The 14,680-nt window shown below is 36.8% G+C and overlaps 5 protein-coding genes across 5 annotated transcripts; 2 read left to right on the top strand and 3 right to left on the bottom strand.

Moving 5' to 3' along the window:
• Window positions 1–1,820: 1,820 nt before the first annotated feature.
• LOC139508193 (histone H2B) lies at window positions 1,821–2,308 on the bottom strand. Its single transcript, XM_071295933.1, has one exon. The coding sequence runs from the start codon at window positions 2,242–2,244 to the stop codon at window positions 1,870–1,872; it is 375 nt and encodes a 124-aa protein (XP_071152034.1). The 5' UTR covers window positions 2,245–2,308; the 3' UTR covers window positions 1,821–1,869.
• Window positions 2,309–3,574: 1,266 nt separating this feature from the next.
• LOC139508190 (histone H3) lies at window positions 3,575–4,748 on the top strand. The gene has a single exon (XM_071295930.1). The coding sequence runs from the start codon at window positions 4,288–4,290 to the stop codon at window positions 4,696–4,698; it is 411 nt and encodes a 136-aa protein (XP_071152031.1). The 5' UTR covers window positions 3,575–4,287; the 3' UTR covers window positions 4,699–4,748.
• A 2,803-nt stretch (window positions 4,749–7,551) lies between these two features.
• LOC139508191 (histone H2B) lies at window positions 7,552–8,038 on the bottom strand. Its single transcript, XM_071295931.1, has one exon. The coding sequence runs from the start codon at window positions 7,973–7,975 to the stop codon at window positions 7,601–7,603; it is 375 nt and encodes a 124-aa protein (XP_071152032.1). The 5' UTR covers window positions 7,976–8,038; the 3' UTR covers window positions 7,552–7,600.
• Window positions 8,039–9,301: 1,263 nt separating this feature from the next.
• LOC139508189 (histone H3) lies at window positions 9,302–10,475 on the top strand. The gene has a single exon (XM_071295929.1). It carries the CDS (start codon window positions 10,015–10,017, stop codon window positions 10,423–10,425), a length of 411 nt encoding a protein of 136 aa, XP_071152030.1. The 5' UTR covers window positions 9,302–10,014; the 3' UTR covers window positions 10,426–10,475.
• Window positions 10,476–13,277: 2,802 nt separating this feature from the next.
• Window positions 13,278–13,749, bottom strand: LOC139508192 (histone H2B-like). Its single transcript, XM_071295932.1, has one exon. It carries the CDS (start codon window positions 13,700–13,702, stop codon window positions 13,367–13,369), a length of 336 nt encoding a protein of 111 aa, XP_071152033.1. The 5' UTR covers window positions 13,703–13,749; the 3' UTR covers window positions 13,278–13,366.
• Between the last annotated feature and the right edge of the window lie 931 nt (window positions 13,750–14,680).

Below are 14,680 nucleotides of genomic sequence, written 5' to 3'. Positions count from 1 at the left end.
AGTAATAACAATAACAGTTTTATTCATACATTCTCTCATTTATGATCTGAAGTACCTGCAGCAGATCTTTGATGGATGGCAAGCACAGCTTTGACAGATGATGTTGAGTTATGAAAGACAGGTAGAAAACTGCAAGCATGTAAAATCCTGTGATGTATCCAATTTCTGGGTACATCAAATAGACAAATAGATAACCAGTATTCCTAGATATGTCTGTGAGGTTTATTTTTTCCCCAACTAAATTCCATTCCATTAAGTTGAAATGTGTATTGACATTGAATGAAAATGTCTGTTCAGAGAAAGCAAATAATTATCTTTATAATTTTGACTGTCTAAAGTGATTTTCATTTATCATTTATTTATCATACTTTTCTATCTTAAAATGAAAACTTTTCAACATTTTGGAGCTTTTTTTGTCTCCTTCAGTCATTTTTATTCCGATTGAAAGTTTTTTTCTGTTCAATAATAGTTTTTTCTTAAAAAATTACTGTCTGATATGAATTATTATATTTTTCAGACCTAGAATGAAAAAGTGGATTGAAAGTGTACACAGTTTAAGGCAGTACAGAGTTACCTCCCGGAATAAAACAACGTAAGCCAATCAGACAACAGTTAACTGAAAATGTGTGATACTTCTTTTACGGCCGCGTTGGTGATATATAAAGAGTCGCTGTTAGACGGAAAGTATTATTTAACTAATCACCACAAATAGTTAAACATGTCAGGCAGAGGAAAAGGAGGTAAAGGTCTAGGAAAAGGAGGCGCCAAGCGTCACAGGAAGGTGTTGCGTGATAACATCCAAGGTATCACCAAGCCAGCCATCCGTCGTTTAGCAAGAAGAGGTGGAGTAAAACGTATATCTGGACTCATCTATGAGGAAACCCGTGGTGTCCTTAAAGTTTTCTTGGAAAATGTCATCCGTGATGCTGTCACATACACAGAGCACGCCAAGAGGAAGACTGTCACTGCCATGGATGTTGTCTACGCTTTGAAACGTCAAGGACGTACCTTGTACGGATTCGGAGGTTAAACAGCCACCCAGCTAATATAAACAACGGCCCTTTTCAGGGCCACCAACATTTTTCAAAAAGAATCTTAGATTTGTTGTACATCGTTTTAAACAAAATCTTGAAATCAAAGCTTGCTCCCACTTCTATTCTTTTCTCTAATGTTCATGAATTTTTCAACCGTTTTCTTGTTTTCCCTGATCCTGATCCGCAACTATTTTCTCTCTCTCTCGTTATCCCCCTCCCCCCTTTTTTTTTTAAATATCTGGCTTTCTTTTTAATTAACTCCTTACTCTTACTCTTGTATTTATTTGAGAATTTATATTTCTGAAGGTTTATGAATACGTTCAAAGATCAAATCCGTGCATTTGCCTACACGAAGAGAGAAAATTTCAAAACAAAATGCACGGACTTTTACACACAAAATCTGTAGATTCTGTTATATTCAATTATAGAGTTTTTGCGTGGTTTAATATTAGGTAATGTTCTTGTTTCCGTGTAAAATAATTCTCGCAATATTTTTTTTCTCTCGAAAAGCAAAAGAAATCGTAAATTTATCAACTCTATTAATTGGAATGAAAGCACTGTTTTGTTCTTCATGATTTATGTATTTACGCTTTGTAGTTTTGGCAAATTAAATACTACAGAATGAGTGAAATACACGTATATTTGTTATACAGATAGAAAGAAGAGAAAAGTAACCATATACTATTGAAATAGTTTGAAAGTAGTTATAGCTGGGGGTTGGGATTTATAGCTTTGTTTAGAAGTTTGACATGATGTACAACAAATGTAAATTCTTTTTGAAAAATGTTGGTGGCCCTGAAAAGGGCCGTTTGTGAAGTTATAAACTTCAGACTGTTTACTTGCTGCTGGTGTATTTAGTGACGGCTTTGGTACCTTCACTGACAGCGTGCTTGGCCAATTCTCCGGGTAAGAGAAGACGGACAGCGGTCTGGATCTCCCGGGATGTGATGGTAGATCTTTTGTTGTAGTGTGCCAATCGGGAGGCCTCTGCTGCGATTCTCTCGAAGATATCGTTGACGAAGCTGTTCATGATGGACATTGCCTTTGAGGACACTCCGGTGTCGGGGTGAACTTGTCTCAAGACTTTGTAGATGTAGATAGCATAGGATTCACGTCTCTTCCTCCTCCTTTTCTTGTCACCGCCGGGTCTGGCAGTCTTTGCCTTGGTGACGGCCTTCTTGGCTCCTTTAGTTCCTACTTTGGGTGGCATGTTACTGGTTTGATAATCAAATAAGTAATGGTGAAAAATTATTTTCAATTTGTTTATATACTGGGCAAAACGGATTGAAAGATTTTATTGAACGCGAACCTCGGAGAGAGCACCCATAACATGTTGAATGTTCGGTAGCCTAACTGCCCGCAGAGAGCTTCGTTCTGATTGGTGTATAATAAAAACATCGTTCAATCCGTTTAGTGGGTATATAAGCTAAATTTTGAAGAAAAATTGTATCACTTTACTCAGTGTCGATCAACCAAATAGTACAAAATGTCAGGACGAGGAAAAGGAGGAAAAGCAAAAGCAAAGGCAAAGTCTAGGTCATCCCGTGCCGGACTTCAGTTCCCAGTCGGTCGTATCCACAGACTTTTGAGGAAAGGAAACTATGCCGAGAGAGTTGGTGCCGGTGCACCAGTGTACCTCGCAGCTGTCTTAGAATACTTAGCAGCTGAAGTATTGGAGTTGGCAGGAAACGCCGCTCGTGACAACAAGAAGAGCAGAATCATTCCCCGTCATCTCCAGTTGGCCATCAGAAACGACGAAGAGTTGAACAAACTCTTGTCTGGTGTCACCATTGCCCAGGGAGGTGTTTTACCAAACATCCAGGCTGTACTTCTGCCAAAGAAGACCCAGAAAGCTGCCAAGTAAAAAGTGGATATATCAGATTACTCACTTAACAACGGCCCTTTTCAGGGCCACCAATATTTTTCAAAAAGAGTCTAAAATTGTTGTACATCTTAGTAATACTTTATTCCCCATACATAATTGAAAAAAATATATTCTACTACATAACAAATAAAAAATGTCTAAAATATAAATGTCCCTTCTTCCGTGATTCTTCTTTTCTTCTCTCTCTAACGCATCCCATTTAAGTACAGTTCTTATAGCATAACACTAAGTCTAGTAACTTTTTCAGTCTTCTTCATCAGAACATTTATTGTCGAACTTTCTGACTCTTTGAACCCACAAGTAGCTCAGTTAAATCATATAAAGTTTGTCGGGGAAAAAAAACAACACTGATAGTATTTATATTTAATACTAGTCTGCTCTCTTCTTTCTCTCTCTTGGTTATTGATGCGAGCATGCTTAGATTCATCTGAGAAGGTGTGTGGTTTTTTTTATTATTATAATTATTTATAGTTTTTGTTAACATTATCTCTTTCGTCAACACTTTTATATATGATATGTACTTTCCATTCTTTTCCTTTTTCCATTTTTTTTTTCAGCATCTCTCTCTCTCTCTCTCTCTCTCTCTCTCTCTCTCTCTCTCTCTCTCTCTCTCTCTCTCTCTCTCTCTCTCTCTCTCTCTCTCTCTCTCTCTCTCTCTCTCTCTCTCTCTGTCTTTCTGTCTTTATTTAGTTATTGTTTGTGTATTAAAGATGTGGAATCGATGTAAGCACACCGACAATCAGACAATGAGACAAATGTGCCCAGCCCAAATGAAAATCATACCACATCTTCTTTTTTTTATATTAAATATACATAAATATGACATAATACAACAATAAAGAAACTCAGCCGATCCGTACAATGTCATGTCGGGAATGTGTAATTCCATTTGTTTCTGTTTTTTTATTTTCTATTTCGCTTTGTTTGTGTTATAACTGCATTTTATTTTTATTTTTTCCTGTTTTATTTTTCTTTCCTTTCCTTAATGTTTCTGCATGTATTTTGACCTTTTTTCATTATTATTTTTTTTCTTCTTCAGATTTATCATATTGAAACCGTGACACTAATTTACTATTGTTGAGCTATGAGGGATGATCAGAAACTGTAATTATGAATGAAAAAAGGGGGCATTTTTACTGTCAGCTTGGGTTGAGCAGTTTTTCAGTAAAAAATGGATTGAAAACTGTCAAAGTCCCTTACAAATCAGTCCAATCAGATTTAAGATATGCGGACCAATCAACGCCAGCTTTATGTAAGTGGTGATCCAATCGTCACCGTGATTTCAATCCTCCCGGCAAGCACAAAAACACATTCACCGAAATTTTCAAGTATTCTTTCTGTAGCAAATCGTCCACAGAGCTAATAGTCATGGCACGAACAAAGCAAACTGCACGTAAATCCACCGGAGGTAAAGCTCCAAGAAAACAACTTGCCACCAAGGCCGCCCGTAAGAGCGCACCTGCAACCGGTGGAGTCAAGAAACCACATAGATACAGGCCAGGAACAGTCGCTCTCCGAGAAATCAGGAGATACCAGAAGAGCACAGAGCTCCTCATCAGGAAACTCCCCTTCCAGAGATTAGTCCGTGAAATCGCCCAGGACTTCAAAACTGATCTCCGATTCCAGAGTTCAGCCGTCATGGCCCTACAGGAAGCCAGCGAAGCCTACTTGGTCGGTCTCTTCGAGGATACCAACTTGTGCGCAATCCACGCCAAGAGAGTAACCATCATGCCAAAGGATATCCAATTGGCACGAAGAATCCGTGGAGAACGTGCTTAAGAAGTGTGATTTTTTCACCAAAACATAACGGCCCTTTTCAGGGCCACCAATATTTTTCAAAAAGAATCTATAAATTGTTGTACATGAAAATTAGAAACATAGCTGAACCCCTCTTTTCCCCATCTCTCTCTCTCTTTTATTTCTTCTTGTTGAATCCATCTATATGCAAAGCAATACATAGACAAAAAATAAATTTTATGATATATATATACACACAAGTCTCATCACAAAAAAAAAGGGGGGGGGGGGTGTTTGTTTATCATGGTACATGTACGTCCTTGTGTGTAGAATATTAAATAGTACATTATATAAAAAAAAAGATCAACATATGAATGTTTCTATCTGTACTTCTGTTCTTTTCTTTTATTTTCTTCGCTTGTTTTGTCTTGTCTTCTTTTGATGTATTATTTACACCAGTAGTCTAGACCAAAGAAAGAGAACCACCAACTGGCCAAAATATAACCTTTTTTTTTAAGTTAGAGTTTAAATATCATGTATAATTCATTAATTTGAATATTTCTTTTAGAAAAGCTGATATTACAGGGTACTTTTATCAAAAATTTAGAGCTTTTTTTCAGTCAGAATTGTAAAGAAAATTTTTATCATGTATGTAGTAATATATTTTGTCCACTTTAGAGTCTTGTCTTGCTGCTAGTTTACAAAATCATGAAATTTCTATTTAAATTAATATAATTTCGGTACGGGTCCAAGTAGTCCCCACAAAATTTCACTGTAGGAAGTCCATGTAAGCATATATCTTGCACTTATAAGCTTTTTTATATGATAAAAAGTAGTTTTCAGACTTATTATAAACTTTTCTGGCTAAAAGATGTCTTCAGAATAGTAAGTATATGTGTGCGCATTAACATTTTTATTGGATTGGCTGATGAAATTGTCATCGTCATACTGTGGATAAATATAGAATGGTGTTTAAAAATAAAATTGAAAGGAAGATGCACACATAAGAAGTTTTACCCGCAGACAGGGGCATCTCTTTTCTTCACTGTAATACCTAAAAAAAAAAATCTTTAATAGTAATAACAATAACAGTTTTATTCATACATTCTCTCATTTATGATCTGAAGTACCTGCAGCAGATCTTTGATGGATGGCAAGCACAGCTTTGACAGATGATGTTGAGTTATGAAAGACAGGTAGAAAACTGCAAGCATGTAAAATCCTGTGATGTATCCAATTTCTGGGTACATCAAATAGACAAATAGATAACCAGTATTCCTAGATATGTCTGTGAGGTTTATTTTTTCCCCAACTAAATTCCATTCCATTAAGTTGAAATGTGTATTGACATTGAATGAAAATGTCTGTTCAGAGAAAGCAAATAATTATCTTTATAATTTTGACTGTCTAAAGTGATTTTCATTTATCATTTATTTATCATACTTTTCTATCTTAAAATGAAAACTTTTCAACATTTTGGAGCTTTTTTTGTCTCCTTCAGTCATTTTTATTCCGATTGAAAGTTTTTTTCTGTTCAATAATAGTTTTTTCTTAAAAAATTACTGTCTGATATGAATTATTATATTTTTCAGACCTAGAATGAAAAAGTGGATTGAAAGTGTACACAGTTTAAGGCAGTACAGAGTTACCTCCCGGAATAAAACAACGTAAGCCAATCAGACAACAGTTAACTGAAAATGTGTGATACTTCTTTTACGGCCGCGTTGGTGATATATAAAGAGTCGCTGTTAGACGGAAAGTATTATTTAACTAATCACCACAAATAGTTAAACATGTCAGGCAGAGGAAAAGGAGGTAAAGGTCTAGGAAAAGGAGGCGCCAAGCGTCACAGGAAGGTGTTGCGTGATAACATCCAAGGTATCACCAAGCCAGCCATCCGTCGTTTAGCAAGAAGAGGTGGAGTAAAACGTATATCTGGACTCATCTATGAGGAAACCCGTGGTGTCCTTAAAGTTTTCTTGGAAAATGTCATCCGTGATGCTGTCACATACACAGAGCACGCCAAGAGGAAGACTGTCACTGCCATGGATGTTGTCTACGCTTTGAAACGTCAAGGACGTACCTTGTACGGATTCGGAGGTTAAACAGCCACCCAGCTAATATAAACAACGGCCCTTTTCAGGGCCACCAACATTTTTCAAAAAGAATCTTAGATTTGTTGTACATCGTTTTAAACAAAATCTTGAAATCAAAGCTTGCTCCCACTTCTATTCTTTTCTCTAATGTTCATGAATTTTTCAACCGTTTTCTTGTTTTCCCTGATCCTGATCCGCAACTATTTTCTCTCTCTCTCGTTATCCCCCTCCCCCCTTTTTTTTTTAAATATCTGGCTTTCTTTTTAATTAACTCCTTACTCTTACTCTTGTATTTATTTGAGAATTTATATTTCTGAAGGTTTATGAATACGTTCAAAGATCAAATCCGTGCATTTGCCTACACGAAGAGAGAAAATTTCAAAACAAAATGCACGGACTTTTACACACAAAATCTGTAGATTCTGTTATATTCAATTATAGAGTTTTTGCGTGGTTTAATATTAGGTAATGTTCTTGTTTCCGTGTAAAATAATTCTCGCAATATTTTTTTTCTCTCGAAAAGCAAAAGAAATCGTAAATTTATCAACTCTATTAATTGGAATGAAAGCACTGTTTTGTTCTTCATGATTTATGTATTTACGCTTTGTAGTTTTGGCAAATTAAATACTACAGAATGAGTGAAATACACGTATATTTGTTATACAGATAGAAAGAAGAGAAAAGTAACCATATACTATTGAAATAGTTTGAAAGTAGTTATAGCTGGGGGTTGGGATTTATAGCTTTGTTTAGAAGTTTGACATGATGTACAACAAATGTAAATTCTTTTTGAAAAATGTTGGTGGCCCTGAAAAGGGCCGTTTGTGAAGTTATAAACTTCAGACTGTTTACTTGCTGCTGGTGTATTTAGTGACGGCTTTGGTACCTTCACTGACAGCGTGCTTGGCCAATTCTCCGGGTAAGAGAAGACGGACAGCGGTCTGGATCTCCCGGGATGTGATGGTAGATCTTTTGTTGTAGTGTGCCAATCGGGAGGCCTCTGCTGCGATTCTCTCGAAGATATCGTTGACGAAGCTGTTCATGATGGACATTGCCTTTGAGGACACTCCGGTGTCGGGGTGAACTTGTCTCAAGACTTTGTAGATGTAGATAGCATAGGATTCACGTCTCTTCCTCCTCCTTTTCTTGTCACCGCCGGGTCTGGCAGTCTTTGCCTTGGTGACGGCCTTCTTGGCTCCTTTAGTTCCTACTTTGGGTGGCATGTTACTGGTTTGATAATCAAATAAGTAATGGTGAAAAATTATTTTCAATTTGTTTATATACTGGGCAAAACGGATTGAAAGATTTTATTGAACGCGAACCTCGGAGAGAGCACCCATAACATGTTGAATGTTCGGTAGCCTAACTGCCCGCAGAGAGCTTCGTTCTGATTGGTGTATAATAAAAACATCGTTCAATCCGTTTAGTGGGTATATAAGCTAAATTTTGAAGAAAAATTGTATCACTTTACTCAGTGTCGATCAACCAAATAGTACAAAATGTCAGGACGAGGAAAAGGAGGAAAAGCAAAAGCAAAGGCAAAGTCTAGGTCATCCCGTGCCGGACTTCAGTTCCCAGTCGGTCGTATCCACAGACTTTTGAGGAAAGGAAACTATGCCGAGAGAGTTGGTGCCGGTGCACCAGTGTACCTCGCAGCTGTCTTAGAATACTTAGCAGCTGAAGTATTGGAGTTGGCAGGAAACGCCGCTCGTGACAACAAGAAGAGCAGAATCATTCCCCGTCATCTCCAGTTGGCCATCAGAAACGACGAAGAGTTGAACAAACTCTTGTCTGGTGTCACCATTGCCCAGGGAGGTGTTTTACCAAACATCCAGGCTGTACTTCTGCCAAAGAAGACCCAGAAAGCTGCCAAGTAAAAAGTGGATATATCAGATTACTCACTTAACAACGGCCCTTTTCAGGGCCACCAATATTTTTCAAAAAGAGTCTAAAATTGTTGTACATCTTAGTAATACTTTATTCCCCATACATAATTGAAAAAAATATATTCTACTACATAACAAATAAAAAATGTCTAAAATATAAATGTCCCTTCTTCCGTGATTCTTCTTTTCTTCTCTCTCTAACGCATCCCATTTAAGTACAGTTCTTATAGCATAACACTAAGTCTAGTAACTTTTTCAGTCTTCTTCATCAGAACATTTATTGTCGAACTTTCTGACTCTTTGAACCCACAAGTAGCTCAGTTAAATCATATAAAGTTTGTCGGGGAAAAAAAACAACACTGATAGTATTTATATTTAATACTAGTCTGCTCTCTTCTTTCTCTCTCTTGGTTATTGATGCGAGCATGCTTAGATTCATCTGAGAAGGTGTGTGGTTTTTTTTATTATTATAATTATTTATAGTTTTTGTTAACATTATCTCTTTCGTCAACACTTTTATATATGATATGTACTTTCCATTCTTTTCCTTTTTCCATTTTTTTTTTCAGCATCTCTCTCTCTCTCTCTCTCTCTCTCTCTCTCTCTCTCTCTCTCTCTCTCTCTCTCTCTCTCTCTCTCTCTCTCTCTCTCTCTCTCTCTCTCTCTCTCTCTCTCTCTGTCTTTCTGTCTTTATTTAGTTATTGTTTGTGTATTAAAGATGTGGAATCGATGTAAGCACACCGACAATCAGACAATGAGACAAATGTGCCCAGCCCAAATGAAAATCATACCACATCTTCTTTTTTTTATATTAAATATACATAAATATGACATAATACAACAATAAAGAAACTCAGCCGATCCGTACAATGTCATGTCGGGAATGTGTAATTCCATTTGTTTCTGTTTTTTTATTTTCTATTTCGCTTTGTTTGTGTTATAACTGCATTTTATTTTTATTTTTTCCTGTTTTATTTTTCTTTCCTTTCCTTAATGTTTCTGCATGTATTTTGACCTTTTTTCATTATTATTTTTTTTCTTCTTCAGATTTATCATATTGAAACCGTGACACTAATTTACTATTGTTGAGCTATGAGGGATGATCAGAAACTGTAATTATGAATGAAAAAAGGGGGCATTTTTACTGTCAGCTTGGGTTGAGCAGTTTTTCAGTAAAAAATGGATTGAAAACTGTCAAAGTCCCTTACAAATCAGTCCAATCAGATTTAAGATATGCGGACCAATCAACGCCAGCTTTATGTAAGTGGTGATCCAATCGTCACCGTGATTTCAATCCTCCCGGCAAGCACAAAAACACATTCACCGAAATTTTCAAGTATTCTTTCTGTAGCAAATCGTCCACAGAGCTAATAGTCATGGCACGAACAAAGCAAACTGCACGTAAATCCACCGGAGGTAAAGCTCCAAGAAAACAACTTGCCACCAAGGCCGCCCGTAAGAGCGCACCTGCAACCGGTGGAGTCAAGAAACCACATAGATACAGGCCAGGAACAGTCGCTCTCCGAGAAATCAGGAGATACCAGAAGAGCACAGAGCTCCTCATCAGGAAACTCCCCTTCCAGAGATTAGTCCGTGAAATCGCCCAGGACTTCAAAACTGATCTCCGATTCCAGAGTTCAGCCGTCATGGCCCTACAGGAAGCCAGCGAAGCCTACTTGGTCGGTCTCTTCGAGGATACCAACTTGTGCGCAATCCACGCCAAGAGAGTAACCATCATGCCAAAGGATATCCAATTGGCACGAAGAATCCGTGGAGAACGTGCTTAAGAAGTGTGATTTTTTCACCAAAACATAACGGCCCTTTTCAGGGCCACCAATATTTTTCAAAAAGAATCTATAAATTGTTGTACATGAAAATTAGAAACATAGCTGAACCCCTCTTTTCCCCATCTCTCTCTCTCTTTTATTTCTTCTTGTTGAATCCATCTATATGCAAAGCAATACATAGACAAAAAATAAATTTTATGATATATATATACACACAAGTCTCATCACAAAAAAAAAGGGGGGGGGGGGTGTTTGTTTATCATGGTACATGTACGTCCTTGTGTGTAGAATATTAAATAGTACATTATATAAAAAAAAAGATCAACATATGAATGTTTCTATCTGTACTTCTGTTCTTTTCTTTTATTTTCTTCGCTTGTTTTGTCTTGTCTTCTTTTGATGTATTATTTACACCAGTAGTCTAGACCAAAGAAAGAGAACCACCAACTGGCCAAAATATAACCTTTTTTTTTAAGTTAGAGTTTAAATATCATGTATAATTCATTAATTTGAATATTTCTTTTAGAAAAGCTGATATTACAGGGTACTTTTATCAAAAATTTAGAGCTTTTTTTCAGTCAGAATTGTAAAGAAAATTTTTATCATGTATGTAGTAATATATTTTGTCCACTTTAGAGTCTTGTCTTGCTGCTAGTTTACAAAATCATGAAATTTCTATTTAAATTAATATAATTTCGGTACGGGTCCAAGTAGTCCCCACAAAATTTCACTGTAGGAAGTCCATGTAAGCATATATCTTGCACTTATAAGCTTTTTTATATGATAAAAAGTAGTTTTCAGACTTATTATAAACTTTTCTGGCTAAAAGATGTCTTCAGAATAGTAAGTATATGTGTGCGCATTAACATTTTTATTGGATTGGCTGATGAAATTGTCATCGTCATACTGTGGATAAATATAGAATGGTGTTTAAAAATAAAATTGAAAGGAAGATGCACACATAAGAAGTTTTACCCGCAGACAGGGGCATCTCTTTTCTTCACTGTAATACCTAAAAAAAAAAATCTTTAATAGTAATAACAATAACAGTTTTATTCATACATTCTCTCATTTATGATCTGAAGTACCTGCAGCAGATCTTTGATGGATGGCAAGCACAGCTTTGACAGATGATGTTGAGTTATGAAAGACAGGTAGAAAACTGCAAGCATGTAAAATCCTGTGATGTATCCAATTTCTGGGTACATCAAATAGACAAATAGATAACCAGTATTCCTAGATATGTCTGTGAGGTTTATTTTTTCCCCAACTAAATTCCATTCCATTAAGTTGAAATGTGTATTGACATTGAATGAAAATGTCTGTTCAGAGAAAGCAAATAATTATCTTTATAATTTTGACTGTCTAAAGTGATTTTCATTTATCATTTATTTATCATACTTTTCTATCTTAAAATGAAAACTTTTCAACATTTTGGAGCTTTTTTTGTCTCCTTCAGTCATTTTTATTCCGATTGAAAGTTTTTTTCTGTTCAATAATAGTTTTTTCTTAAAAAATTACTGTCTGATATGAATTATTATATTTTTCAGACCTAGAATGAAAAAGTGGATTGAAAGTGTACACAGTTTAAGGCAGTACAGAGTTACCTCCCGGAATAAAACAACGTAAGCCAATCAGACAACAGTTAACTGAAAATGTGTGATACTTCTTTTACGGCCGCGTTGGTGATATATAAAGAGTCGCTGTTAGACGGAAAGTATTATTTAACTAATCACCACAAATAGTTAAACATGTCAGGCAGAGGAAAAGGAGGTAAAGGTCTAGGAAAAGGAGGCGCCAAGCGTCACAGGAAGGTGTTGCGTGATAACATCCAAGGTATCACCAAGCCAGCCATCCGTCGTTTAGCAAGAAGAGGTGGAGTAAAACGTATATCTGGACTCATCTATGAGGAAACCCGTGGTGTCCTTAAAGTTTTCTTGGAAAATGTCATCCGTGATGCTGTCACATACACAGAGCACGCCAAGAGGAAGACTGTCACTGCCATGGATGTTGTCTACGCTTTGAAACGTCAAGGACGTACCTTGTACGGATTCGGAGGTTAAACAGCCACCCAGCTAATATAAACAACGGCCCTTTTCAGGGCCACCAACATTTTTCAAAAAGAATCTTAGATTTGTTGTACATCGTTTTAAACAAAATCTTGAAATCAAAGCTTGCTCCCACTTCTATTCTTTTCTCTAATGTTCATGAATTTTCAACCGTTTTCTTGTTTTCCCTGATCCTGATCCGCAACTATTTTCTCTCTCTCTCGTTATCCCCCTCCCCCCCTTTTTTTTTTAAATATCTGGCTTTCTTTTTAATTAACTCCTTACTCTTACTCTTGTATTTATTTGAGAATTTATATTTCTGAAGGTTTATGAATACGTTCAAAGATCAAATCCGTGCATTTGCCTACACGAAGAGAGAAAATTTCAAAACAAAATGCACGGACTTTTACACACAAAATCTGTAGATTCTGTTATATTCAATTATAGAGTTTTTGCGTGGTTTAATATTAGGTAATGTTCTTGTTTCCGTGTAAAATAATTCTCGCAATATTTTTTTTCTCTCGAAAAGCAAAAGAAATCGTAAATTTATCAACTCTATTAATTGGAATGAAAGCACTGTTTTGTTCTTCATGATTTATGTATTTACGCTTTGTAGTTTTGGCAAATTAAATACTACAGAATGAGTGAAATACACGTATATTTGTTATACAGATAGAAAGAAGAGAAAAGTAACCATATACTATTGAAATAGTTTGAAAGTAGTTATAGCTGGGGGTTGGGATTATAGCTTTGTTTAGAAGTTTGACATGATGTACAACAAATGTAAATTCTTTTTGAAAAATGTTGGTGGCCCTGAAAAGGGCCGTTTGTGAAGTTATAAACTTCAGACTGTTTACTTGCTGCTGGTGTATTTAGTGACGGCTTTGGTACCTTCACTTGACAGCGTGCTTGGCCAATTCTCCGGGTAAGAGAAGACGGACAGCGGTCTGGATCTCCCGGGATGTGATGGTAGATCTTTTGTTGTAGTGTGCCAATCGGGAGGCCTCTGCTGCGATTCTCTCGAAGATATCGTTGACGAAGCTGTTCATGATGGACATTGCCTTTGAGGACACTCCGGTGTCGGGGTGAACTTGTCTCAAGACTTTGTAGATGTAGATAGCATAGGATTCACGTCTCTTCCTCCTCCTTTTCTTGTCACCGCCGGGTCTGGCAGTCCTTGCCTTGGTGACGGCCTTCTTGGCTCCTTTAGTTCCTACTTTGGGTGGCATGTTACTGGTTTGATAATCAAATAAGTAATGGTGAAAAATTATTTTCAATTTGTTTATATACTGGGCAAAACGGATTGAAAGATTTTATTGAACGCGAACCTCGGAGAGAGCACCCATAACATGTTGAATGTTCGGTAGCCTAACTGCCCGCAGAGAGCTTCGTTCTGATTGGTGTATAATAAAAACATCGTTCAATCCGTTTAGTGGGTATATAAGCTAAATTTTGAAGAAAAATTGTATCACTTTACTCAGTGTCGATCAACCAAATAGTACAAAATGTCAGGACGAGGAAAAGGAGGAAAAGCAAAAGCAAAGGCAAAGTCTAGGTCATCCGTGCCGGACTTCAGTTCCCAGTCGGTCGTATCCACAGACTTTTGAGGAAAGGAAACTATGCCGAGAGAGTTGGTGCCGGTGCACCAGTGTACCTCGCAGCTGTCTTAGAATACTTAGCAGCTGAAGTATTGGAGTTGGCAGGAAACGCCGCTCGTGACAACAAGAAGAGCAGAATCATTCCCCGTCATCTCCAGTTGGCCATCAGAAACGACGAAGAGTTGAACAAACTCTTGTCTGGTGTCACCATTGCCCAGGGAGGTGTTTTACCAAACATCCAGGCTGTACTTCTGCCAAAGAAGACCCAGAAAGCTGCCAAGTAAAAAGTGGATATATCAGATTACTCACTTAACAACGGCCCTTTTCAGGGCCACCAATATTTTTCAAAAAGAGTCTAAAATTGTTGTACATCTTAGTAATACTTTATTCCCCATACATAATTGAAAAAAATATATTCTACTACATAACAAATAAAAAATGTCTAAAATATAAATGTCCCTTCTTCCGTGATTCTTCTTTTCTTCTCTCTCTAACGCATCCCATTTAAGTACAGTTCTTATAGCATAACACTAAGTCTAGTAACTTTTTCAGTCTTCTTCATCAGAACATTTATTGTCGAACTTTCTGACTCTTTGAACCCACAAGTAG

This window comes from Mytilus edulis, unplaced genomic scaffold, assembly GCF_963676685.1.
Source record: "Mytilus edulis unplaced genomic scaffold, xbMytEdul2.2 SCAFFOLD_2343, whole genome shotgun sequence".
Taxonomy (NCBI): domain Eukaryota; kingdom Metazoa; phylum Mollusca; class Bivalvia; order Mytilida; family Mytilidae; genus Mytilus; species Mytilus edulis.
The sequence above is the reverse complement of the archived record's forward strand: the minus strand, read 5'-3'. Positions and strand labels throughout refer to the sequence as shown.